Genomic DNA, 27,969 nt, shown 5'->3' with positions numbered 1-27,969 from the left:
CGCCTACTGCCCGAAGACGGCTGGGATAGGCTCTAGCACCTGCCGCGACCCTTGTGACAAAAAAGTGGATCAGAAAATGAATGAATGAATAAATGAACATATTTAATTTCTATTTAATTATGCCATGACAGTATAGTTTAGTAAAGCATAATATACTGCTATTTTTCTTCTTGAAAAAAAGCACGTCCCCCCAAAAAACTATTTTGGGGCAGGTACTGGAACGGATTAATGACATTTCTACAATGATACTTATTTGCTAGGATCATTATGGATGATCAGTACGTTCATTTCTTGTTCATTAAAACCTTGTCAAATGACAGTAACCCCAGGTAATGCAATATGAAAATGCCATATCCTTAGTGTCCGTGCAGCGATTCAGAGCAGTGATAAGTATGCACACCGTGAAAGCGGAAGTTCACATAAATAAAATAAAAACCCAACAGCCATATCACTGCAAGGACACTTTAATTGATCTGAAGCAATAAATATTCACATATCAAATCTCTATTCTTTCAGTACATTTAATACATTTATAACAGAAAATTTAACAAAATGTTCCAAATTAATCACCATAAGTGCACTGACATAACCGTTAGGCTGTGATGTATTACTCTTCATTCCTTTGCTTGTCTTCAGTCACAAATAAGAAATAAACAAGTAAATATTCCTTTTACACACCATTTCCTTTCCCTGTTTGTCGCTCCTATGTACATGCGTCATGGCACTCACATGCACACACCAGAATACAGATTGGGATCACTTTGTCCCATAAGAAGCCTATAAGCAGATTATTTACAATCTGATTTATACAGTACAATCTATTTAATAAGTGCAGCTATATCCATGCAAGAAAAGTCCAAAAAGAAAAGGGCTAGGCTAGGCAACAGATACATATATATCCTTCAGCTCACATTCGCGGCTTTCTTCAGACGTCCTTTGTATGTTTGTGGATTTGTCTTTCAGTACAGCCGAATTTCAAACCTTGAAACCACTCCTCTGCTCCCCCCTCCCCCAATCAGAGAATATATGATTTTCTCTTGGTAATTTTTGGCACTGTAGGTAACTGTCAGTACTCACAACTTAAAATATTGCAGTAGTCCACAGAATAACAAAGATTGTTGTTTTACATTCTCAATACTTATTATTATGATGATGATTATTATTATTAGAATACAAAGCCCTCATTGGGATGCCATGGCATCAATAAATGTGTTAAGAGAGTTCTACAAAAGTGGTTGGAAGGGTGAGAGAGTAAGATGGTCATTTGTGGCTAAAGACGTCACATGTGCAAAACCACAGAAACTTCCTGTAAAAAGCTTGCTTGTGAACACCCAACAACAAATCAGGGGCAAAGATTGAGGGCCTACAGGGTGGTGGCCCCAGGCATTCACCTGGCGGTGGGTGGGGCATCCACAGTGAACCCCACCCACCCCTCGTCGACAAATTTATTCCAAAATATTTTGGGGTTATGTATAATGCATCGCACCTAGTTGTAAAGACTCACTTTGCATACCTTCTGATATGGTTATAAAGCAACTGGCCGCCCAGAATTTAAGCTCAGCGGTTGTTGCGGTGCACTCGCGATCAGGTCCGATCCCCAAGTTGGGTGGTGAAAAAAAAGTGAAAAAAAAACATATGTCCACCACAATTGTGAAATGAAATCAAATTTATGGTTGAAAATGAATGTTTACACCTGCCACCAAAGTCCCCCTCTACCTCTTGACCCTCAAAAAATTAGGGGACATTGAAACTGGCCGTTGATCGGAGGCATCTACTGCACTTCACATGCCCCTGTGACGAATCGCATGATTCTGAAAAGGTGAGCTCAGGTGCTTCACAAAATTACGAAGAAACACCATCTTTTTAATACCTCCACAACCACACAAACACTTTTTTCCCAACAATGGGCGCATCATAAACGTTTTTTCCCCATCAAATAAAACAAAAAAGTTTGTCAGTTTGATCAACAATCACTGCAGATGATATTAACAGGTGCAAATTATGCCAATGACTTTAAATCAAAGCAACGGGTATTGACTTTGAAGCTTTATATCACCCTGTACAAACATCCGCTGATACATTTACAAATTGATCAAATAAACAATATTCATCGTACACAGCAGATCTAATATTGATAAAACAGCGAGAAGCTTCAGAAACATTCACAATAGATTGTTGATTGTATCATTAATTTCCAAACTCCTTGAGGAATGCATTACAAAGCCGCACGGCTCCAGTCGCCATGTAAAAGATGCTGAAGCGAAACTGAACGTCTGCGGTTAAAAAGTTCAAAGACAAAGCAACATGTTTGAGGTCCTCATTGAAAAATGAGATACTGTCAGCAAACAGGGAATTATTGCAAAGTCAAAGGGCAATTTTTGCTGTTTTGAATGGTGAACTTCGCTGAACTGTACAGCAGTCTTGGTTTTTATCCTCAAAGTAAAAAGGCGAATGTACAGTATGGTTGTCATTTTTCATACATATAAATACCAAGACGTAGGGCCATTCTCCCGTTTGCGTGCAAGTCTTTTTTACACGCTGGAGTTGTGCGCCTTCCACTGACAGGCGTTCTCCCGTCCAGACTTCTGACACACCCTCCACGTAACCTGCTAACTTGTGCGCAACCACCAAAGCTGCCTGACAGAGGCTGGTTGTCAATAATGGAGCATGGAGTTTTCCTGAGACTTGGGAATGTCATTCAGAAACACTTAAAAAAAAATAGAACACACAGCAAGGATGAAAATACCTTTCGTAGTGGATGTGTGATCGCCAGTCAGATTTGCGCACAAATGTGTCACGTTTTTGATTCTGAATTAAATAAATCCCCAAAAAGTAATTTACTGTCTAATACTGTGCTTTTGATTGAACATGTTGGGAGGTCCACCAAGAAAAAAAAGGAATAGATCAGGGGTGCCCAAGCTTCCTTTTGACACAAACCGGTCGAGCCACTTTAGCTTTTTGGACAGCCAACATAGAAGCAAGTCAAACATCTGATTTACTTTCTAATTCACCATTGCACCTTTATGATGACTGTAATTGTTGTTTGACAGCCCTGTGCTTTCCATAAACCCCAAGCCGCCAGCCGCATATTTGAAGCGGAAAAGCTATTTTGCAGTTGTAAAACGGCAGCTGGTGCCAATATGTTTCACTCGGCAATATGATATAAAATGTCGCCGTTCGGCGAGCTAGCTTGCGCTGCGAAAGTAGGGCTGAATGATTTCCGGAAAAAAATTAATTGCGCTTTTTGTAACAACAATTGCCATTTTGATTCAATTCGCGATGCTTCAGGGCAATATTCCCCCCAGTGACATTTACAACTATGATCGAAACTTAGGCTGTATCATCATGTTTCCGATCCGCTTTATCCTCACACGGGTTGCGGGCATGCTGGAGCCTATCCCAACTGTCTACGGGCAGTAGGCGCGGTACACCCTAAACGGGTTGCCAGCCAATCGCAGGGTGAGGCTGTATCATACAATGCAAAAATGAAAAGCTATTATACTCTAATGATGTAAATACATTAAAACGGTGGTGTGAGGGGGGCAGTTTTTAAACTGGTTAAGTAAAAGAACTACTGCTTGCTGTCATACATAGAGAAATATGTATATGGGTGTATTACTGTATGAAAAATGGTTTTTTTAACCTTTGACACTAATTTATTAACCTGTTCATTGTACATAAATGTAAGATTGTATTGAAATTATTTATTCCTATTTGTCTCATAGACTAAATAGCTTGAAATGGAGCCTGAGGACCCTGCGATATGTCCTAAAATTCAGATCATGGTATAAATTAAATCCCTTCACAGTCACAGTACCTATCATGATATAAACGTAAGTATCATAATGGAAGTATCAAGTTGCTTAAATTATTATTCTTGTCTCTGATTCTTTTCATTAAAATTTTGCATTTTCATTTAAACATCCATCCATCCATTTTCCGAACCGCTTGATCCTCACTAGGGTCGCGGGGGGTGCTGGAGCCTATCCCAGCCGTCTCCGGGCAGTAGGCGGGGGACACCCTGAATCAGTTGCCAGCCAATCGCAGGGCACAGAGAGACGAACAACCATCCACGCCCACACTCACACCTAGGGACAATTTAGAGCATCCAATCAGCCTGCCATGCATGTTTTTGGAATGTGGGAGGAAACCGGAGCACCCGGAGAAAACCCACGCAGGCCCGGGGAGAACATGCAAACTCCACACAGGGAGGCCGGAGCTGGAATCGAACCCGGTACCTCTGCACTGTGAAGCCGACGTGCTAACCACTGGACTACCGGGCCGCCCCCTCATTTAAACATATGTCTGCTTTTTCTTCGATCTAATGAGAAAAAAAAACGAACACATGATATAAATATAGCCGGTCGCAAAGCTAAAACAAAGGTTATTTTGAGACCAGTCACTGTCAAAATTCAGCACTCTAGATTGCAGAAGGAAGGCCCACATTTTTGGGTTGCTCCACCCAGTGCGCGTACCTGGTCAGGGCTCCTACAGGTTGAGGTAGGTTAAATTTCAGATTTTTAAATTCCATTAGAAATTAAGTTTAAGACCAGCTAAGCGATGTTCACAATGTCCCATGTTGTCCAAAGTTGCGACAGTACATAAATAACATGTACCTGTATCTGATATCAGGAGTCCCATCTAAAAACACCTGAACTTTGATTGCACAATGTTACCATGAGAGTAATTTGTTAAAAATCTTGAAGAATGTAAATAAATTTGAAACTATAGACTACAATCACAACATCCTAACTCATCATATGTTGACATTTTTTGAAATTTTGATGTCAGACATTTTAATGCCAATGAAAGCCTTGTTTTTAGACTAAGGGATTCCATGCCTTTTAAGACTTTTTAAAGGACAGCACGAGGGTACATAAATGACACATTTGATTGGACGGGAGAAAGCGCACATCCAGGAAGGTGCCTTTTTGCGACTTACGAACAAGGGAGAATATGACCCAAAGTAAGACTTCAAACAGCTTAAAACCGACGCATTACCAACATATAGAAAAATGAATCTTTAATTATATGGCTATAGGCTTGTTTGAACATTGTGTGCTTTGTGTTCATGTGACGCGTGCGTGCTTGCGATTTACATATGCGGGAAACGGAGGTGAAAGTAACAGAGGCGGAGCAAACTGCGTTTTCTCTTGTCAGCCGCGTTGCCGCCATTGCTCTCGGTCCTAGCAGATCTGGCCCTGGCCCTGCCAGCGTCCTCCACCCGATCATCCGACCTATGACCCCGGGCGGCCCAGCCCCTGCTCACACTACGGTGCTTATCCGGTTGATAGGCTTGGACTTGGAACTGCCCCCTGTACCTGTCGCTCCGGCACCCGTCACCTGCGGCCCTGGCTGAGGCTGCCCGGGGTGCTGGGGGGGGAGAGGGGAGAGAGGTGTAAGAGGGGTAAGGGGGGACGAAGGGGGGGGTAAAGGGGAGTGTGGTGGGGGAGGGGGGATGGAAGAGAGAGGAGGGTACTGGGGCAGATACTGGCCGGCGGAGGCTGCGTGATGCGCGTTGACGGTAGCGGATGGCAGATTGTGGGGCAGGGTGCCGAAGATGAAGTGTGTTTGATGGTTGGAGTGGCTGGCCGGGTGCGGTGTGTGCACGTGCCCGGGGTGGGTTTGGGAGTGTGCGTGGGGGTGCGGATGCGAGTGAGACACGGTTAGGGGCGGTTTGGTAACAGGGCCTGCGGCGCACCCCCTGATAGAGTGTGTGGGCTGCAAGTGGTACAGGGCAAACTGTGGGTTCGGGGAATGCTGGGAGAGAGGAGAAAGGGGCGGGGGACGTCCCACCACCATGTTGGTGAAGCGACCCGGAAGCCCATGCTGTGAGAGCTGGGAGAGATGGGCCAGCTGTGGGTGCGGGGCATGCGGGGGGCAAAGGGGTGTACGAAAGGGTGGCGGGCCTCTCTGTATCGTATGAGGCGGTGCCCCTTGCAAAGGAGGAGTGACATTTTGGGCGTGGTAGCGATGGTGGTGGTAGTACGGTGGCGGGGGCTGCACGGTAGTCGCGTGGCAATACTGTGCATGCAGCGCCTGGATCTTGGAAGGCCCCCCGTCCAATGGCTGGCACAGGGATGAAGGGGAGTGAGGAGGAGGCCCTCCCGTCGTCGGTGGGGGGACAGGCGCGGGGTAGGGTGGCCCCGGTGGAATAAGGGGCCCCGGCGGTTTGGCGCGTTTGCTGCCGAATAGCGAGCCCAGGAAGGAGCCACTGTTGTTGCCGCTCCCCCCAGGGCAGCTCCCCGCTCCCGCTCTCTCGACACTGCTGGGGACGCCCCCGACTCCTGTCCCAGCAGTGGTATGTTGCTGCCCCGGCCCACCCCCCATCCCCGTTCCGGGGCTCAGGATGGGGCGGTGAGGCCGGAAGTCTTCTGTTGCGTAGCAGCCCGGGACCACGCCTGGCACCGGGTAGCGCTGGTGAGGCTGCGGACTGCTAATGATGGATCCCTGAAAGGAAAAGAGTGTCATCTTGCTCCAGAAACATGAAGGGAAGCTCGTCCACCTTAACCTACACCAGGCGTGTCAAAGCCATTTTTGTCATGGGCCACATTTGGGTTTTCTAACCTCACCATCATGTTGTGAAATACTGTACAGTGTACACAGTTGCCCTTGCAGTTTCAGGATTAATCTCTCCCAAAACATCAAACTGAAACGGAACTACAACTGGTCTGTACTTCAGCAATGACTGTTTTACGTACCACAAGAGGTAGCCCACGTGCCAACACACCTTGAGAATCACTGCATGACAGCATTCCTCGCATATTCACATTTCTGGGTCTTTTTCGCTCACGTATTCTCTGCTATTCCCTGAAAATTAACGCCTGCGGTATAATAACAGCTGCACCAAACCTTCTTTGTGGCCTCATGGTGTCTTATTTAGCAGTCAAACATGAACTATTTTGCACTTGTTTACTGAGTGTGACTGTTAAACAAGCCTCCATGCAACCCCAAAAAAGTGTGGTGAAACTTTTATGGCGCTGGCTGTTTTTATTTTGAAGGCAGGATGTAGTGGGCAGAAGTTTTCTGAGTCCTGCCAAGCTGTCTGGGAGTGTTATTGCTTTGAGTTATTGATAAAAATTCATTTGCGTTGTGGAATTCGCATTGCCGTCTGTTGCACCCTTTTTATACAGCTCCAATTTGCATCAGACGACCATGCATTAGTCGGGCAAATGGCCGAGTCATGTTTTTGTTTTTTGTTTACAAAACCGAGCAACTGTACCAAAATTGGGACCATATTCCAAATAATATGAAAACCACGGCATGCGGAAAACGAGGTTCCACCGCATATTTTTCAATTTAAGCTTGAATTGATGAAAACCAATCTGTTTAAAGTGAAGAAAAATTGCATTTTCCATCCATAATCTTCTGCCATGAGCAAATGACCAAATCCAGTCAGTAATCAACACAAAGTCAAAATGCCATATTTGATTTAGTGGATTATATAAAGTGATATGGAAAGCTGGATCGGGCACCCAGGACAGTTTGACACCTGTGTTCTTCACTGTAACATTGTTGCACTCTTCATGACAGAGTAAAATCACACCATGAATGCTCAGTGAAGGGAAAGGGGATGAAATAAAAGAAGGTCACAGTGTTACAAACAGTTACTGTAAAGGTGAGTCATTGTCACAATTATAAGACACCTAAATTTTTGCTGACTCACACTGAGATCATTCCTCGAAATATCTGACACTGCCTCATACAGTATGCCTGGTCATTCAACATTTGTTACACCACCATTTTCGGGCTACGACGGTCCATTTTCCCCACAAAATTTTAATCTTTTGTCTGAAATGTTTCACATCGTACAGCACAGGCATCAAACTCCAGATCTGGCCTGCCATATCATTTGATGTGCCCCGTGAAGGTAAATCATGTGCATCGGCTTCATGTTCCTTGCTTAAATACAGTACTACAATTGCAAATGGTCTTCCTTCTTCGTAACATTAATATATTGAAAGCAGTTTTTGTTACCAATTCCCTGTTTAAAATTAACTGAAAAATAGTTTGAACAAAATCTTTTCCTGGCTTCTGACTTCAAAGTTATTTATCCATCAATGCATGGTGTACGTTAATATCAGGTGATCATACGTTAACAGTGTGGCCCTCCGAAAGAAATTGTCACTACGATGTGGCCGGCGACAAAAATGTGCTTGACACCTCTGTCATGCACTGTAGAACCGGATTTACATGTACATATATGAGCAGCATTTGAAAGGTATGATTTGACATCCAAGTAAAGACAATGCATAGGGCGCAGGACAGATGCACAGAGTACATGCTGAGACACTTTCTAGCAACCCTCTCAATTACAGGTAAGAGGTCTGTTATCACAGGCCTACAGATGAAGACTTTAAATGCAAATGCTGGCAAGCTCCATTTACACAAAAATAGAAACAAAGTCAGCTGCCTAGGATGGCATCGTTTGATGTCGCATTTCCTAACCCTACAAAAACAAATAACTGCTTCGTAAAACTGCGAAAATAAAGGTATTATTGCAGAAAGTGACAAGTGCCATTGGCATCTTACTGCAGTTACGTATTAACTTGCTATTCTTCATGTACACCCAAAAAATATGTCAACTGTGCTTGGCAGTGACTGTATAATGTGCCAATTGCATGAAACAGTGAAAGAGAGAGATGATGACGATGTCTTAAAACAACGGTGTAGTAACAAGTCGGTCAGAACTATACCTTGGACTTAAGGTATACAGTAGTTCAAGAGACTGGAGTAGTAATTAATGTATGTAACATGTTAATTTGTCATTTATGAAGCATAATACTAACTTACAGTAATGTACAAATCGTAGACTTTGGTGTTTTTCACAAAATTATTTTCTTTGAGTTGTCTGCTTTTGCAATGAAATGACATCAAAGACCTTTTCAATCAACATTAGTTTGTTTTTTTTGCCAAAATTGCCTGTTAAGTGCTTCATAATATTTCAGAATAAAAAAATGATGGCTTTATCTGTAACCAGAATTTAAAAAAAAAAATCACTCAGTTGACAAAAAATGGAGAGGTCTGCTTTTGCATTTGAATTCTTCATACAGTCTTTGAGACTTACTTCCATAGTACTGTCCAGAGAACCAACACTGTTCCTTCGACCACGCTTCCCTGCACCCCACCAGGAAGAGTAAAGTTAGCAGAGAGGATGATTTCAAAGTTGTAAGCACATTAAGAAAAAGTATGTTCTGATAGACCTTTTCATGTTTGTAAAGTATAGATGCCAGGATACGTCCAGGTGGCAGAGCACGGATGACTATCGCTGGCCTGAACTTAAAAAGCCAACTAAAACTTGTGTTTGGCGTAGGTTTGCACCGCCAGATATACCCCAATAGGTTTATTTTTTTTCTCCCTTTTCCTTCCTAAAAATCCAAATGAATTCAGTGGAACCTGAGGAGGATAAAACGTACAAGGAAGATCACAAGACTATCAACCACTTCTCAAGCGACAAGACTAGGAACCAGGCATTTTCTCACAGGAATGAACAAAATCTTTGCTTGACCTGTCTTCGCGTCATTTAGCAAAACATAAAGGCTAGCCTACTGTCAGCCCTATTGCACACTACGAATTTTCCCACCTCCACCCCACGACCCAAACATATCATAAGATCATCTGAAGTTAATAAAAGGCAAATATTACTAAGTTCTCACATTGGGACCACGGAAAAACATCAAACATTAGTAAGGTTTGGGATCATTGACCGCAAAACGGGGAAAAAAATACAGCAGAAGGAATTGCGGTGGAATGAACTAGACTAACATGAACCAATGTATAGAGAGAGAAATCTTTGAGAGAGCCAGCTCATATCGACCAAACTGTTTTGAATGTCCCCAAGTTCCAAGGATGGAATCAGGATCCGAGAAGAAGGGTTTGATTACTAGCAAGTTTCTGCCACCTGGAAGTACAGGTGTGTCTGATGTCATGGTGGAAAGGTCTATAGAACCAGACAATACCATCATAGCTGAAGCCACCCATCCCCAATGCAGCAAGGAATATCGAACTGTCTTCACAGGGCCCTTTTCCTTACCTGTCTCAGATAAATCCCTGAGAGATGAACTAAGGGCAGTGCGTTTGAGACCTTCGCCAATGGAGCAGTTGTCATCAAAACTTGTCCTTCCCAAAGTACCATTCACAATGTCACTCTTCACACCAGCTCCACCTCCCACCACACCCCCAGTCAGCAAACTGGGCCTCATGACACCTTTCTGTTTCTCCAACTCCGCTGCAAATATAGGCCCGGGGAGTTAAAATGGGACATATGGTGGGTAGTTGACTTTTCATTTGCTTTGATACAGATAGGTGTATGCTCAGGCATTCAGGTGACATTCAACACGTTGACATCATTTTGTTCGTGGTCATTTCTCGAAATCTGTCTGAGAGTGAGACCGTTCGCAATTTCCACCCCACTCCTATGCCAAAATCGGGGGTGTTAGCACAATAAGCGATAGCAACATTAGCTTCTGATAATGGGTACTGTATATCCTTTGAATATTCGCGAAGATGTAAAGGTGGGGTGGCGGATTGCTTGTGGTTGGCAATGTTTCTGGTGAGCGCACCACATACACAGATCCTACAAATTAATCTACAAAGTGTAAGAGCGCGTTGATTAAATGCTGCCTCCACAAGTGAAATCACAGTCAAACCTTAACGGATGCTCACATCATGTTGGTTTGTTGATGGTGTGCATTTGGTTACAATTGCCAATGGTGGCTTTGAACAAACGTGTCTCATTTGTAGTCTGAAAAGCGAGGAGTGAGCAATTCCTCCACGCTTCGAAAGTCTCCATTTGTTCCACAACAATTCGCAAAATTCATTGCAGTTTGCATTTTTGCAAATTTGGTTCAAATACTGTAAGCTCGACCCCAGTTGTCATGTAACGCAAGCCATACTTGGCATTTATTTACGAAAAACATGACATAGTGATTTTAAACAAAGTGTGACGAGTGGATGTTTGTTAAGTGTTTTGATTCTTTATCCTTTTATATGTTTGCATGGAAGGATGTCAATGGGATAACTTTGCAAGAAGCATGTGCTTCAGAACAGTGTCCAGTAGACGGAGCCCTTACATTCGACTCTGTATTTCTCCATCTCCTGCACTTCAGCGACACTCTCCCTGAGGTCACTCACAAAGCGGGTGCGGTCTTGCTGACTCGGGGCCATAAAGACGATGAGAACTTTTCGTTCCCCACCCAAGACTGCGGAGGTCAGGCGAATGCCATGAGGGTAATCTAAAAGCAGAACAACAATAAGAACCCGAGTCATTGAATGAAAATGGTGATTGAAATGTGTAAAAGGAATCAAGTTTCTTACATGAGTTCTGGAACATGTGCACTTGCATCTCAACCAGAGGGAAAGATTGTCTAAAATTGTACGTCACGGAGGTTTTCTTCTTCTGAAAGATTTTGGTTACCTAATGCAGAACAGACAATTTTCATGAGTGCTTCAAAATAAAATAACTCAATGTCTCAATGTCTGAATCTTCGATGAATTTTAACAATGAAGCATTGCCTTGATTCCCTCCGTTCTTTTGTTCCTCGATTGTTTGTACATTGTACACACAGACAAGAAAGAATTTGTTTGATTCACTAACTGCACAATAGAACTGTTTTATACCAGTTTGCTTGCAACAAAAGGAGCAAACAAGTTCACAAAAAGGTCACTACCTAAAATCACATTGACAGTCTCTACGTTGCAAATAGGTGAGGCTTACCCCTCATCAAGTTGTTAAGTGGTGCGTCGAGATACAAGTGACCTGTCTGAACTTTTTTGAGATACGGGCCGTATGTGCTTTGACCTTTTCGAATGCTGTATGGTGATAGTGAACTCACCTCAACACATTTTACAATAAGCTGTAGTTTGGAAATAGTGAACAATTCAACACAAAAGAGGCTTCAAGATGTTTATTGCCACTCCATGTTGAAGTCTATTGTCAAACCAAACATAAAACAAAGAACTACACTTTGTGTCTTGGAAACAGCCAAACAACTATTTGATGCCTTACTATCTTGATAGGACTGTAAGGCTAAATAATTAGCATCTAGTAAATTGCACTGATTTAAGCCTTTAAGCAATAGATTTTACACAAATGGTTCAACAACATGTAGACAGACAATCAATCAGCATTAACAGTCATATATTTGCACAAAACAACTACCGTTCGTGCCGTGATGAGGAGCCCAGAGAGGAGTTGAGATGTTATTATGAAGCACACTGGAGTGGCCTCTACAAAGAAGCACGGACTGCCTAGCAGCAATTACCATCATTTCCAAACTATAAGACCATAAAAAAAAAATGTTTTCCTACACTTTGAACCCTGTGGCTGGAAATGTAATCCACTTACTTTTGGATTTACACGAATGAGCTTCATGCCGCCAATCGATTTTATCATTGCCTTGGAACATCTGACCAATGAAATTACCCAACACGTCACAGTGGACCAATGAAACTGTCTGAATCACATTGAAACTTCATGAGTCATTGGCGTTAAGTCAGTGGGAGCCTTGGGTGACAAAATATTTTACCAAAAACTGACCGCATGCGAAGAGTGAACCGTTAAAGGCAATGGTCGCACAATGAATATGTGATGGAGTCAAAGTGGCCCTGGGCATAGGCAAACTGGATTTCAAACAAATTAAACTTGTATCTCAAGGCCTCACTGTATATTATTTTCCATGTATGGATGCTTGTGAGTCCGAGGAAGATACGCGGTAAAGAAAGCACCAAAAAAGTCAACTTACCACCAAGAGGTCATTAAAGAGAAAGACTTCACGCTGATGTAACCCTGTTCTCTGAGGTCTGTTGGTGTCGGGCACCTCGTACAGCTGACAGCAACACACGAGCCTACGATGGGATAGGGACAGCACCTAACAAGACAAATACAACAATTAAGTATATACAGTACACACACACACACACGCACGCACACAAAAACTGTATATGCATTGAAAAGTGGCCCTTACAGGCTTCTTGCCCACAAGAACTCTTTCCACTGCCTGCACTTGAGACACATGGTCGTCATTGGTCCGCAGTTCCCATTTCTCTATCCGCTGGTAGATCCCAACAAGAAGGTCCCTGGGAATATCCTGACCATTATCGACGCCTTGGGTGAATAAAAGGGAGGGATTGCGTCACATCTGATCAGATTATCATGCACAAGATGAAATACGACAAAGTCAATCAAAATGACAAACAAAACTCAACTTTCTAACAAATCGCTGCTAGATAAGTGATACATGCGGACTCCTTCTAGTGATAAGTGAAAGAATCACTGAATTAAATACAAATAGATGCACATTTGATAGTAAAGTTGTATTCAATTCAATTCAACATTTAAAACATGAAATGTAATCAAACAATGAAGCTTGTAGCTATGCAGACAGCCATTTATTGATTGATTTATTATCCAGTTGTGCAAATTTGATACTTTTCACAAACAGTTCTTCTGTTTGTTTGTTTTGCTTCTTGTGTACTGTCCATTATTTTCTTTTCATGTAGAGTACATTTTTCAGTATAGTTCGGCTGTAACTTTCAAATACAAAAGAATGAATTTGCATAAAATTGTGGAAAATGGTTCGGTTATAAACTTTTTTTGAAATACAATTTTATTTGAACTTTAATGGTAAATACATTTGATTAAATGGTAGTACTGTATTTTTATCACTCCCTATATTGAAGCACAGTGTTAATTTTCTAACTGCTGGAGACTATCCCAGCTGTCTTTGGGCATTAGACGGATATACCCTGAACTGCCTGCCAGCCAATCGCAGGGGACATCTACATTTTTGTAAAATCAATCAATGAAAACATAACATGTGACAGAGAATCCCTTAATCAGAAATGCGGAAATTGTGGATGGTTTTAATGATCAATAAGCACCTCTCAAATTCTTGATGAAGTCTTCCAGCTTCATCTTCCTCTCTGCTTTGACGTTAGGGCTGTACATGTCTGTGTTGAGAAGGATTATAGCGAAGGCCAAAATGAAGATGGTGTCAGGGTTCTGGAATTGCCGAACCAGAACAGGATTGCATACGCAGTATCTCTGACTGCATGGGAGACAAGAAACACAGTGAGTGTAGTTCGATGGCTCTGAAGCTGTGCTAACCCCTGGTAAGCCTGAAATGTCCAACACACACACAAACCTAAAGGCCTCAATCAGCCGTTCGACTTTTTGCGCTTCTCCTTGAACTTTAATTTGAGCCTGGAACTTCCTCAGCGCATCATCCAGGTCCATTCCGGAGAAGTCCATCTCATCGACCACACAGCTGAAATTGACGCAATAGAGATGTTTGAATCTTTGCATGCTCGGATCAAACTAAACAGCAAAAAAGTAGGGGTTCCTTTCTATACCCACTCTAAAACATCTTTGTTGAATTGCTTCTGCCGGTTTCCCAGGAACTCTCCAATCATTTGCCTGCTCAGACCTTTTCTCTCGAGGATGAAACGAGCAATCCCAACTGGAGTATCTGACACAAAGCCTCTCTCAATCAGGTACTGGATTCCTTTCTCTGGTTTCCTGTTGTTGAAGGAAACATACTGTAAGTCTATTTCAAAGACATGTGTTAAGCAGCGTATGCATGACCCGTTTCTTTGCAATCCAAACATCTTACTTGTTGAAGAGGTTGAGACCTATGCGGTACTGGCGTCTCTGGACAACGTCGCTGTTGAAGGGCGGAGAGTCCCAGCTATTACGGCTTTCTCTTTGATAAGTCTGCTTGCCCAGAGGGGGCAGGGGGTCCTGGAGACTGTCCTGAGACGAGGAACCGGAGCTGCAGTTTACCGTCTCATTGGAGTTGGTGGTAGAGTTCAGAGAGTCGTTGTCTCCATCCGAGCAACACGGTTGCTCCAACCCTCCGGAGGGCAGCGCTGTCGAGGAGGAGGAGGACAGAGGGGTGGTGGGGGGCTGTTGGGGCGATGAAGACGACGAGGGCGTGTCAGGGTACTGATGGTGGTGGATGGGGTGATGGTGGTGGTGGTGGTGGAGCGAGGCCACCTGGTGAGGGATGTGTGTGGGCATGGCTCTGCTTGGCGCTCGGATCTGACCCTGGGCGGCTGTTGTGGACGGCGAGCGAGCGCCTGTGTTGTGGGAGTGTTTGAGCGTTCCCTGAGAAGAGCCAGCCCCAACCCCAGGCTCCTGCTCGTACACCAGCTGTCTGGTGAGAGAGCCCCGGTCTGAACGGTCGCTCATGTCCACTGAGCTGTCGCTCGGTGGCTCAATGGTGAGAAGAGGCAGGTGTGCGCCCCTCAGACGATAGTCCCGACACTCTGTGCACGGTGTACTGCGCCGACTGTTACTGCTGCCCCCTCCCTCTGTGTCCCTGCTGTCCTCACGCATCCCGACACCCCCACCGGGGCCCCAGTATTCTGTGTCTGTGCTGCTGGGTGCCCGGTCCGGGGAGAGCGGAGAGGACGGTATGCCGTCGTCCATGTAAAGCGTGACGTCGCTGTACGAGGTGGCCGTACTGTCTCCGTGCATGCTGAGTCCTCCTCCGACTCCTCTTGCTCTTTCGCCCAGACTTCGTCGGGAGGAGGGGTTGCTGCTGCTGCTCCACATACACTCCCCAAAATCTTCACTAAGACCACCACCCTCTCTGCTGCCTTCTTGGGAGGCATTGCGACTCGTACGGCAGGTCAGGGCATCGTCTATGGAGTCAGCAAGGGACTTAACCTGGACAGAACACAAACAGAGGCAGCAGTTAGTCAGTCATCCCATTGTCACCAAACAGAACCACTGAAGTCCAATTGCGGTGCCCCAATTATATCATTGAACTACAATACTGTAATTGGTACTTTGGTTGTCAAGTGGGGGAAATTAACAACCATGGAAAGTGAATTTACTGTTTTTGTGCTTTCTACTGTCTTTGTTATTAAGTTATTCTTTTAGTGTTTCTTGTTGTATATATGATATTTGCTCCATGTACAAGCACTTTGTATACAGCGGTGGTAGTTTTAAAGTGCTCTATGAATACAGCTGAATTGAGTTGAGTTGAAAGGTCCTCAACCTTTTTAGGTTGTAACCCTTCAACTTGTATAAACCGGCCTGGGGTGGGCCCAGGCCGGTTTATACAAGTCCATAACCTTCACAGATTGCAACCATTTACTGACCGACAGCAAGAAAGGCAAATCCACAACTTATTTTTCCACCAATATTGAATGATTTATTTTTTTTTAGCCTAAGCCATGCGATTAGCCACCAAGTATGATGCTCTGTGGGAACTTAGATTTGTTGATAAATCAGTTTAGAAAGGCTTTCTTGACTCATTGGAGAACTGCCCGCCGCATATTATGTAGAGCGGGATTGGTGCATGGGGCCTGTGCCTGTTGCGATAAATCCCTATTTCACGTAGGTCTCCTGATGGTCTGTGAAATGCACCTTTCTTTAACCTCTTGGTCAAAGGCTCTTGTGTTGAATCCTTGCTGGGTCTTTTCCCCTTTGCAACGAAATTTTCCAAATACATCTTTATTGATTTATTCATTTTTTTTACCCACTTTGCTAGCTTTGGGTCTACAATTAGCATTAGGCTGCTGAGACAATTAGCATATTGACATACAGTACGTCAAAGGTGGTCATAAGCGGATGTAATACAGAGAATCTGATCATTTTTCAAAATAAAATACTTTTTAGCCACAAATAATAAATAAAACAGAATGACTGTAAATTGTTTTCTCTTTCATCATTGCAGCCCGCTGTGGCCCGGTTCAAAGTGCACCAAGTGGCCCTAGTGCTTTGAGACCACTGCCTTACCTTGTTTAACGACTCTGTATTTACATGTATATGACATAAATGTATATTTTGTTATGGTGGCTTGTTTGCTAGAGTACTAAAGTAGCTTCAACTGTTTTTAACATGTTTGGCCAATCAAGGTGATTCTTGGTCAAAGATATTTGTTGAAAACCTGCAAACTGTCACATCACCGGTCAAGATCACTTAGCCTTCCTCCTGTGCCACTCTAATTATCAGCCCTGTCCTGATTGTTTCCATCTGTTACCCCTTTCCTTATTTTTAAATAGTCCTGTCTCTCTTTGTCCTGGCCACTGTGTTCCGTCCTTGTGCGTGCACTTCAGCCTCTCGCCACAGGTCTGACTAACCTTTGCTATGTTTCCGCAATTGCTAACCCTCAAAAAACTCTCCCCTTTATTCTGAACGTTGCAACTCTGTCCTTTGTCCTAGCCTGGTGTTGACACAAACACTGAGAACTATATAACACTTCGCCATTTCAGTTTATTAGATTTTCTTGGGCTAGTTGGTGGATATTCTCATTAATCCAGGTCATTTATTTTGCAGGACATTGAATCGATTGCAACTGGACTGCTCTGGTTGCCTCACCCAAGGCTTCATAATTTCATGCAACAAGGCTTGGTTTGGACTGATCGGCCCTTTTGGCTGTGGCTAAAATGACACCCAGTGACACACTTCATTCCTTCAATTGTTCTCTGGCGTAGTTGCAAGTTGCTAAGGCCGGTGATTCTTATCTGCATGCGCCAGCTAGTGGGCCTCAAAATAATTGTTTATTGTGCACCCGTGGGTCACAAAGGCTGCAGGGAAGCGTATTTTACCAATTAAATTCAAATCAGATGTTGCACTTGCATTTAGATTCCTGCCACTCAGGAAAAATTCCATTGTGGCAATTACTACCAGCTCTAAAAGTGCTTTGAAAGCCACCTATCTCGTAACCAGAGGTGTGGCACGGAGTAACAAAGTGTTCACCATAATGGAGAAGCTGGTTCTACTTGCGGCTGTGGAAATGTACCGTGAGATGATCGGACAGAGAAATATAATAAAAGTCAACAGAAAGAATCATTTATCAACAAGCCCCAGGCCCCAAGGTCAAAAGGTTAAGCACCCCTGGCTTAGACCCTGTCCACATAGAGTCACAAAGCTTTCTCGGGATTTCTAAGTTTCGTCGACATGGAACTGACATTTGGAAGGTCTAATGCGATCCTTTTTTTTAAACGGGGTCCCACAGCGACTAAATTTGATAATGCTGCCCTGGCCTTTCCATGTTTACAACACATATTCATCTTTCCTGAGACAGAGAGGTGATTGTACCAGTTCTCACCGATACCACCAACAAAAACTGTAACAGTGTTGAATCACGCAGTGGAACATTCTTTATTTTGGCATTGATCTGGGCATTCTTTGCTAAGCAGAAATTCTACCACGTCGTCGGTCCACACTAGACTCCTTTCTTGCTTGCTTCACATTCCCCATCATTGTCGTGAATGTGTTATCAAACCACTGGCTCCTTATTGTTTCTTTTTGGAGACTTCCTATGGTACCGCTTAATGCCTGACATACGTACAGTATATACTACTGTGTTTCGGCATTGTTAAACGGGAAACATTTAAAGAACTCAAAAATATCTCTGTTTTCTGCCCTTAATTATTATTGTCACATGGCCCATTTCTACCACTACAATGTGCAATTAGCTAGCGTGCTATGCCTACACCTCGAAAAAGCATCTACTCCGGAGACCACAAAAACAACTTGGCATCATTATTTAAATTCCTACATGAGGAGGTTATGCTGTGGTGGAGCACGCCACCTCTCCACCAGCCAGGAGGAGCCCGAGAAACCTGTTAACCTGCAAGCTAGCTGGTGGCTAGTGACTCTTGTCACAAGGACAGCCCTTCAACAACCTGGTGGGATATATTCCAGCCACTAAGGATCTTAGGTGGTTTTATTTTTGCGAGTCAAACATTTAGGGATGTGTAGAAACCAGAAAGATGAATGCTAGAGTCTCTAAATTGAAAATTTTATACTTCACAGTCTCTGCACATTTTCAGCAATTAACTTCAAAGATGTCTCATGTATTTAGAGACAAATCTCTGAATTTCTCTTAGTCGGGTCTTTAAAAATTCATTAGTGAGTGATGACAGAAATACAATACTCGGATCCGGTTACTTATCTCGAGAGCAATGTGTGGTCTTGCCACTTTGTAGTAGCTACCAATCCGATTAAAAAGTTTCCAAAACGTAACGCGTTTACAGATGAACTTGCCAAGAAGCTTTCTTTTTATTTCTTTGTCCAATGTGACTCTCGTAAACACCCTCCTGAGACAAACGTGAACATATGAAAAGAAGCAGGTGACTTTGAGGTCGAAAGGATAGAAAAAAAACGGGAGACCTGTTTGCAGAAGGAGTCCTCTAGGTGGGTGTAGGCTCCCGTGCGATCGGTGTCAGGGGAATGAGGAGGACCTATGGCCACACTGTGCGTGAAGTTAGTTTGCGTCTGGGCCTGCTGCTGAGGTTGCCGCTCATCAAAAGAATACTGAAGCCTCATGTTGGACAGGATGATGCGACGTGTCATCCGACTCTCTGAGGCAGAGCTTCGGAGGCGCTCAAAGTTCTTGTTCATGCGATACTGCCTGAAGGCTGTCTGAATGGTCCTGGCTGCCCTCCGGCTCACAAATGAGCCCCCGTACTTTCTCTCCAGCATTTCCACCTAGGGAGATTGGCAAGAGATTATTATGCATTGACCATTTGACAGTTTTGTCATGTAACAGCTACTGGAATTAAATAGAATGTGCATATCTGCACTTTACTTTGCTTTTTATGAAACAGGATGTGCATCGTGATTTAATGCTGCAATCCAATTCAGTGTGATGTTCTTTCCGGTGTGCCCAACTTGGCCATTGGGTGACTTTTTACTTCTCCCCAAAATATTTTCTCTGTGATACTTTTACCCAAGCCTTATATTCAGGTACTATGTACAAGATGGCCATTTGGAAACAAGGTTCTGACAGTAAAGGGAATCTCAAGTCCCAAATTTTCTTTGCAATAATACTGTAAATCAACCATATTTTTCACACTATTTTTCACAGGATATAAGTCGCCCCAGTCAACAAATGCACCATGAAGAAGAAAAGAAAATATAATAAATAAGCTGCGCTGGACTGTAAGTCATATTTTTGGGGGGAATTATTGCACAAAAACCAATACCAAGAACAGCACAGACCGGACTCACACTCAAAATCACTATTAGCGGTACTTAATCATGTTGACAGCAGCGAATGAGTTCAGGTTCGATTCGAAATGCTTCCAACTATGGAAAAATGTCTCTTTTAAATTTAAAGTAGCTTACCTTAACCAGGAACCCTCACCAAAAATGTTTTCCAACCGCCAAAAGCTAAGTGGAAGTAGAAATGGAAGCGGAAGCAGAAGAAGTAGTAGTCATGGCAACTACTTCATGTATGCCGTTAGTTTGTTGACACCTCTCACAGTCAGAAACACCACCTCGCTCTCTAGTTTAGCATGCAGCATCTCCCACACCAACATTCCAACTTTTGCCACAATGCGATTCGGGATTCTACTTAAGGTAAGCCATTTTAAACTAAAAAGAACAAAAAAAGTTCCATAGTTAAAAGCAGAAGTTTCACATCCCACTTCAACTTGTTCGCTGCCGTCAATACGATTAGGGGACGTGAATTTTTGGTGCAAGTCAGAGCTCTAATCTGAATATAATCCATCCATCCATTTTCCGAACCGCTTAATCCTCACTAGGGTCGCGGGGGGTGCTGGAGCCCATCCCAGCTGTCTTCGGGCAGTAGGCGGGGGACACCCTGAATCGGTTGCCAGCCAATCGCAGGGCACACAGAGACAAACAACCATCCACGCTCACATTCACGCCCAGGGACAATTTTAGAGCGTTCAATCAGCCTGCCACGCATGTCTTTGGAATGTGGGAGGAAACCGGAGCACCCGGAGAAAACCCACGCAGGCCCGGGGAGAACATGCAAACTCCACACAGGGAGGCCGGAGCTGGAATCGAACCCGGTACCTCTGCACTGTGAAGTCGACGTGCTAACCACTGGACTACCAGGCCGCCTCTAATCTGAATATAATATAATAAAAATAATATATAGACAAGTCACACCAGAGTATAAATTGCAGGACCAGCCAAACGAATAAAAAAGTGTGACTTATGGTCTGAAACATACAGTATTCCTGCTTTCCCATTCAAGCCTTTTTGAGTGTTGCCTTGTCTGAACGGGTACTGGACCCATAGTGTCATGGTATGATATAAATGCAATAAGTTTCAATGATTATTTCATATTTAGCATCTTTATACTGTACTATTTAAACCGAGAAGAAAACATTTGTTTTGTGTAGTTACTGGTAGTTTCCCGGGAGGAATAAAATCTTCCTGAATAATTAACATTTGACTTGCTCTGGAAAAGTGCAACTTTTTAATTAATCAGCTTTTAAATAAGCCCCTCTTTGAATAGTCTTGAGTAACAAAATATGACACTTGACAGATTCACCTTTCAATTTATTTCGGTTTTGATGTTTAGTTTATTCTTGGGATGTTCCATACCACTTTTTTTTCAGACTGATACCAGTACAGTATTCACTCTGAGTACTCAATGATAGCGTGTACAAATACCTCTAGTACTGTTAAGATACAAAATTTCATATAGCCCAATGACAAAAAAATTGAACAAAGACCTGTCTTTTGGAGGCAGAAGATGATTTGTTGATGGATCAATCTGATGCAGTATAGCACCAACTACTGCCAAATAGAAATTAGTCAATGTCAGATTTTTTTGCCTTAATTATTGGTGGCTGGTCTCAGCAACCTCCATGAGTACTCAGTCGCTTAATAGGGCTGATCTCGCCCCGATATAATACGTGGTATCGGAACTTGCCCAGCCCTAATTTATTCCTGTCAAGCTTTGCTGCCGTTAGAAGTAACGTTTGTGATTGTGTCATTCCTCATTAATGTATCATTTGGACAGACAGTGCTGTTGTTTCTAGTCGTGTATTAAATTACTGTGACTTGGTGAGACCCTTCGTAAGAAATGTAGGCAGCCAGTGCTACAGGTATATGTAATGTCCCGTGTGAATCAATAGAAATGTATTAGTACAATAAAATGTCGCCGCACATAGTTGTTATTTCAAAATGGATCTGTGGGCCGGAAGGAACTAACGTGTGGGCTAAAAAAATTTAATGGCCGTATGGGAGTAAGAACCCAAACACTGTATATTGCAGCCTGGCCCAGCGGGAATTAAATAGAATGAGCAGATTACTCACTCCCATCCTGCTTTGAACTATTATTGGTTTTCCAATACACAATTGTAATGACAATTTACAGAATTGACATATGAGAAAAAGTTTAGTGATATTAAACTGTAAGTAGATTTTCAAGACACCAAAAACATGATGCTCAGATGAAATTAGAGCGTGGTTTCTCATGTAAATTTAGCCTGGATAATTTCACTTGAAGTGGGTTGCTGTCTTTGGTACCTTCTTATCCTGTAGATCAGTTGAAAGTTCATAACTGTCTGAAAGGGCCTTGCATCTCTTGTTTTCCTCCTCTTCCTGCTTACGAAGTGCTAGGCTGGCTGGTTGGTGGCGTGTTCGCAGCGCCCAGGCCAAGCTGGCTGAACTGGAGACTGCCACGCATGAGGGGCCTCTGGAGCCGGGGGCGGTCACGCTGCTGTTGCTGTCATCGTAGTGCTCTGAGCCGCGCAGGTAAGGTGTCTTGCTGAAAGTGCTGTCCTTGTTTGTGCCCCTCTCCCCAGGACAATGCGACTCCACTTCCACACTAGAGAAGAAATAGCTTGTGCTATTAGAATGACTGAATAAGCGTGCATAAGAGAAGACAACTCGTCCATTTGCAGCATTTGTATAATGAAACTAACGCGATAGCACAGAGTTGAACTAACCTTGTCCCAACGGAGTTCATGTAGAACCATAATGGTAGCGGTGGGCATTCTGTCAGTACTGACGGAATGTCTCTCAATACAGTACGTCACTGATGGGCACATGTTTTGTTGACGAATAAGAGGAAACTAAAAAAAACTGACAGGCTATACACCAACGGAAGTGGCTTTTCATCCGTCACTGGCATTGTCACGATCTGAGTCAGTGCCGACAGACCTTCCCAGTCCATCTCTCATGGACTCTCGTTTCGCTAACAACTCATGCAGCGTGTCTCGTGTTTGTTCACTGGGGTTGCTTTGAGCGGACTACATTGACTATGGGCTCATCTCATTTCTCTATTGCACGTTCCAGCTTCTCGCTCCTTTACTTCCCATCCTCGCACCTCCCGCTAGAAATTCCATTGAGGAGGGTAGAGGTGACAAAGGACCGAGAAGGGAGCAGGTTGGGAAATGTGATGGGGTAACTTACCTGATGAGCCAATGGGAATGGTCACATTGGCGTGGGTGATTGTCTCTGTATGCAGGCATCAATATCCATGAGGCTGCGCCTCAAACACCAACATTGACCTGACCTTGACATGAAGTCGAGCGCTTTCCAATTCCTTCTGTTTAACTTTTATTGTTAAATGGCCAAGCAACTGTAATAATGTGGCCATTTGTGTTGCAACAGGGAGAGGTGGAAAACATGCAGGATAGCAGGCCTCCAGGACTGGAATTGCCCACCCCTGGTTTAGGCCTTCATGATGTTAAACCACAAAGTTCGTGAGTTTTCGTGAGACGGCGTTGCTGTGGCAAAGCGCTGTTCGCCAAGAAAACAATGCTAATTTTAAGGGTCTTAACATGCGGGTAAAACTTTGCACACACTCATATTATATTAGTTTGCTGTGCATTTTTTAAATGGCTCAGTACTGCCCCCTACGAATTCAAAAATATGTTTGAACGCGTTTGCAAATACAGCATGTTCCAACATGTACGACTACCTCTAACCTAATGTGCAAGTCTTTGCCCTCACAAACACACACAGGATATCCTTTGTGTACCGCCAATGAAGTTGTCTCTCTCATCCAATCAGCTGTGAGTCTGATTCACGCTGCTCTCCGCCCACCTACCAGCCAATTCCGGAAATGTGTTTTTGTTCGAAATTTTTGTTGATGGTTTGTTTTGGGTGATTTTTGATTTGCCGTTTTGTTTCCTTTTTGATTTTGTGGGTTTTTTCCTGCATTTCAGTTGTTTGGTTGTTTTGTTTTGTCTTTTTATTTGCGGCAGCAGTTCAATTGAGTTTTTTTTAAAGTGTTATTTGCAATTATTTTTGGTTGTTTGTTCAGTTAGTTGTTTTTGTGATTTGTTGTAGTGTTTAGTGTTTTTTGAGTTGTGTTTGTGATGACATTTTTTTTTATTTGTTTTTGTGATTTGCAGTTCGGGACCACAAGAATTACATTTGACATTTTACGAAAATCACACAATCATCATGCTAATAAATTGGAATCAAAACAATCTAAATTATTTTTATGTAAATATTAGGGAGCAATTAGCCTTCCAAAAACGTGAACGTAATTGAATGAATCAGGTAAATGTCACCAAATATACAAGTAGCATTACAAATTATGATATATGGCGAAGAACACAAATCGAATTACGTCTAAATAAATGCACAAATCTGTCCTGCACGCTTATGATATTCCAGGAACAAAATGGAAAACATGTTTCCGCCCGGTCTCGAACCGGGGACCTTTCGCGTGTTAGGCGAACGTGATAACCACTACACTACGGAAACTCTGACACTTACCGATAGCAATATTGATTTTAATCGTAAAGTAATCCGAAAGTGCCCGTGTTCGAGTGATTGTACAGTAGTAGTAAAACTTGTTTATCCATCTGTCTGTCCATTTTCTAATCCGTCTATCCTCACGAGGATCGCGGGACTTTTATTTATACTAGGTTTCAATAAAAGCTTTACGACATTTCAGCAAAAATAGAAACACTTAAATGCAGGATTCACGTCCCAAAATTCAGCAACATTATCCATATTTCGGAGTTCAACCCACCATGACCCTAATTTTTTATCACATTTTTCTTCGTCCCTGAATGATGACGTCACCAAGACCATTCTGCGCTATTTAGGACAATTTGAAGAACGGCGCGCCAAAAAAGCCAATATCTTTATCTGCTTTTCTTTCTTTATCTTTTTTACGCCCATAAAAGTTATATGTTGTCTCTGACAAAAAAAAAGCGTGTTCAATTTATTATATGAAAAGATACACAGATTACAAAATAGTGTGCCATACACATTATCTTGAAGCTGTTATTTGATAGAGAATTACCCCATATTGGTTGTTTAACAGTCAATAAATTGTCCTTCCCATTTCTTCTTTTGTTTTGGTATTTATAATTCCTCCTCCTTGGCTCCTTAAATAGAAAAACTCAGAAGGGGAGATGCTGCTGGGTTGCTGTTGAACCTTTTGTGGGTGGTGAGGCAGTTGTTCAGATGAAAATGTTGTTGCCATGGCAATGTATTGACCGTTATCACTATTGAAGTGGGTGTTGAAAGATGCTGTACAGGTTGTGAATGGCAGTCTAAAGAAGACTTTTAAAACACAGCATAGTGTTTTATGTATGCAGCATAGTGTTTTATGTATGTATAGAACAATGAAATCGTGAAGCAATCATCTTATTTTTGGATGCTTTTTTTGTCTTGTGTGTGAAATGGAAATTAGGCATTGGGCAGATGGTATTTTCATTCAGATGAGTCACGTGAACCTTGGGGAGCAACAAGCCTGCTTGTAGAAAACATGTTTCTGAATTGGTTTGGCGCAGAATGCATCGGTCGTCATTTAGTGCTAAAAAACAAGAAATTAAAAGTTAAAATTCTTGAGCATCGCCACACGTCTCAATGAGAGGTTCTGTGCGAATATGACATATACGAGCTTTGAGAGACAGAATGTCACATTTAAATTTTTTGTCTGGTTGACATTAAAAAAATAAGTCCGAAGTGACTCACAAATTACCCAGGAGGCGTACTTGAGTCACCCCCCCCCCCCCCCCACTGAATACTCAAGTAAATATGTACAGGACGAGGAGACATACTTTAAGTTAAGAGATCCATCCCTATTGAGTGTGGCAAAGTGCAGCAAATTGTTCAAATGCCTCCTTCATTTGGTCTTTGGAGATGTATCATCAAGCAAAGACTAAACAAAGACAAAGACTCTTGTTTTTGTAGTCACACTACCTCGATTTTACAATATTATTTGCACAATCTATGGCTAATATTAAAGCCACAAACAATTAGGCGGATGGACTTACATATCACATACATATCACTTTGACTTGTTTCAACAATTGTCTGCTACAGAAATGACAAGAAAAAGCAAAAGAATATGGATTCCATTTGACATTTCCAAAGCGTTTTTGGCCCCCATGAGTCTTGGCTCTATAGTTGCCGGCACTAATGTAATATGTCCCTGGTCACTTGCTGCACAGTGACACACCGTGACAGTGTAAACCTGTAACTCTAAGAATCTAAGCATCACCTAATGTGTGAAATTGGCAATTAATGGTCACCAAAACGTATGTTGACATCTTTACTTTCCCTTAAATAAACCTCTGAAAATTTTTGAATGATCGCCCAAGTAGGACTACTTGGGTGGGAGTCATATTATTCTAAAGTAACAGCATGCTTACTTGAGTAAAATTTGTGACTACCCCACACACCTATCCGAATAAACTGAATGCCCGAGAGTGGTGAAAGTACATTATCGGAAGGGGAGAAGTTGGCTGCATAAAACATGAAGGTGGCCAGCCGTATTGCAGCAGGCATCTGCACTTCATCATTTATGTAAGAGATACTCAGTGGTCCTGTTAAGAGTTCCGCAGGGAGATTCTCTCAAGGGGCTCATCCATGAGTTTCATTGCACCTAACCATTTAATTGGACCAACAGCGTAGACTCTAACAAACAGGACGGAGCTTCTCGGATAGAGTAACAAGACGTGTACTGTAAATGCACCGTTAGTATCATGTGTCTTCTTCTCTGTGTAACCTCTTGCGCGGACATACAGTATTGCACAAGCAAAATCAAATGAGACCCACTCAAAGAGCAGAATCAATAATTTGGCCTTTACAAAGATTAGAATTAGGGTTTGGTATTGTCATTATTTATTTCGTATGAGGCCTTGAATAAACAAACTGGTGCAGTCCACATTAGATCAATGTGAATGTGTGAAAGTGTCCCATCCATCCATCTGAATCGGTTGCCAGCCAATCGCGGGGCACACACAGATCAACCATCCACGCTCACACTAACACCTAGGGACAATTTAGAGTGTTCAATCAGCCTGCCATGCATGTTTTTGGAATGTGGGAGGAAACCGCATTACCCGGAGAAAATCCACGCAGGCCCGGGGAGAACATGCAAACTCCAGACAGGAAGGCCGGAGCTGGAGTTGAACCCGGTACTGAATGTGTCCCCTGCACTAAAATTTGTTTCACACCCCACTGGTGTGACTGTGAGCATAAACGTGTGTTTGGCTGTGTTTGTCGACAAACAATATGTCCCATGCGATTGGCTGGCAACCAGTCAAGAGTGTAGCCCGCTGCTGGCCCCAAAGTCAGATGGGTTAGGCTCTAGCATGCGACCCTCGTGACGAAAAGCAGTTCGGATAACGGATGGATAACTTTCTAATATTTTCATTATTGCAATTTGCTACACTAACCAAAACGCACTGGTCACTACACAAATGGATTCGTTTCATTAGATTGTTCCACAGGTTGTGGCCAGTGAATACATGTGTGTAAATTCAGCTCCAATTCAGTTGTTTGCTGACATCAAGAGTGACAAATTGACGGGTGCTTCAAGATACATCATTAAAAATGCATGTGCCCACTGTGTGCATATGACAAAGCGGCAGCCGGGGATGGCCAATCATGAGCTGCTTTCTAATCTGTTCATCTTCATTTCTTTTGCCGTATAAAGACTCATCATTTGTCACTAAGCTTGTGGCCCTCAGCAACATCCCAGACCAGAGGCAGACATGCATTAAATAACTGTGCTTTGTGTCATGAAACTAAAGTTTGACAACATTCTTTTGTGGCCACACTGAATGCAGACATTCATCTCTTTGACGGGGTTACAGCATTCTTCACCCACCAACATTCACTCATTGTTGAATAAGACTGCAAACTTGAAATGTCTAAACTGTACACAAACGCACTCATACAAAGATTTGACTGGGAACTGGAATTTGGGGTTGGAGGACTGTTTGAGCATCAGTGTCCCACGCCCAGCTTCCCCACCATGAAGTCAAAGC

The 27,969-nt window shown here is 43.0% G+C and overlaps 1 protein-coding gene and 1 non-coding gene across 3 annotated transcripts in view; both read right to left on the bottom strand.

Annotated features, from left to right (window-relative positions):
- Window positions 1-448: 448 nt before the first annotated feature.
- iqsec2b (IQ motif and Sec7 domain ArfGEF 2b) overlaps window positions 449-27,969 on the bottom strand; it is a 56,478-nt gene continuing 28,957 nt past the window's right edge. For both annotated transcript variants that reach the window (XM_086123702.1, XM_086123709.1), the window contains 13 exons: window positions 22,250-22,550; window positions 19,130-19,447; window positions 14,613-15,670; window positions 14,357-14,518; window positions 14,145-14,267; window positions 13,882-14,048; window positions 12,966-13,105; window positions 12,744-12,869; window positions 11,317-11,416; window positions 11,073-11,234; window positions 10,034-10,228; window positions 9,068-9,117; window positions 449-6,450 (listed from right to left, as the gene is read on the bottom strand). In XM_086123702.1, the coding sequence (XP_085979828.1) occupies window positions 5,266-6,450; window positions 9,068-9,117; window positions 10,034-10,228; window positions 11,073-11,234; window positions 11,317-11,416; window positions 12,744-12,869; window positions 12,966-13,105; window positions 13,882-14,048; window positions 14,145-14,267; window positions 14,357-14,518; window positions 14,613-15,670; window positions 19,130-19,447; window positions 22,250-22,550 (4,087 nt within the window). In that variant the 3' untranslated portion in view covers window positions 449-5,265. The remainder of the gene's footprint in view (window positions 6,451-9,067; window positions 9,118-10,033; window positions 10,229-11,072; window positions 11,235-11,316; window positions 11,417-12,743; window positions 12,870-12,965; window positions 13,106-13,881; window positions 14,049-14,144; window positions 14,268-14,356; window positions 14,519-14,612; window positions 15,671-19,129; window positions 19,448-22,249; window positions 22,551-27,969) is intronic.
- Window positions 24,370-24,442, bottom strand: trnav-aac (transfer RNA valine (anticodon AAC)). The gene has a single exon. It is a non-coding gene; the product is annotated as a tRNA-Val (tRNA).

Source organism: Hippocampus guttulatus, chromosome 1 (genome assembly GCF_054856545.1).
Source record: "Hippocampus guttulatus isolate MCC_2025c chromosome 1, RoL_Hgut_1.0, whole genome shotgun sequence".
Lineage (NCBI taxonomy): Eukaryota > Metazoa > Chordata > Actinopteri > Syngnathiformes > Syngnathidae > Hippocampus > Hippocampus guttulatus.
Note: the sequence above shows the minus strand (reverse complement) of the source record. Positions and strands in the feature narration are given on the sequence as shown.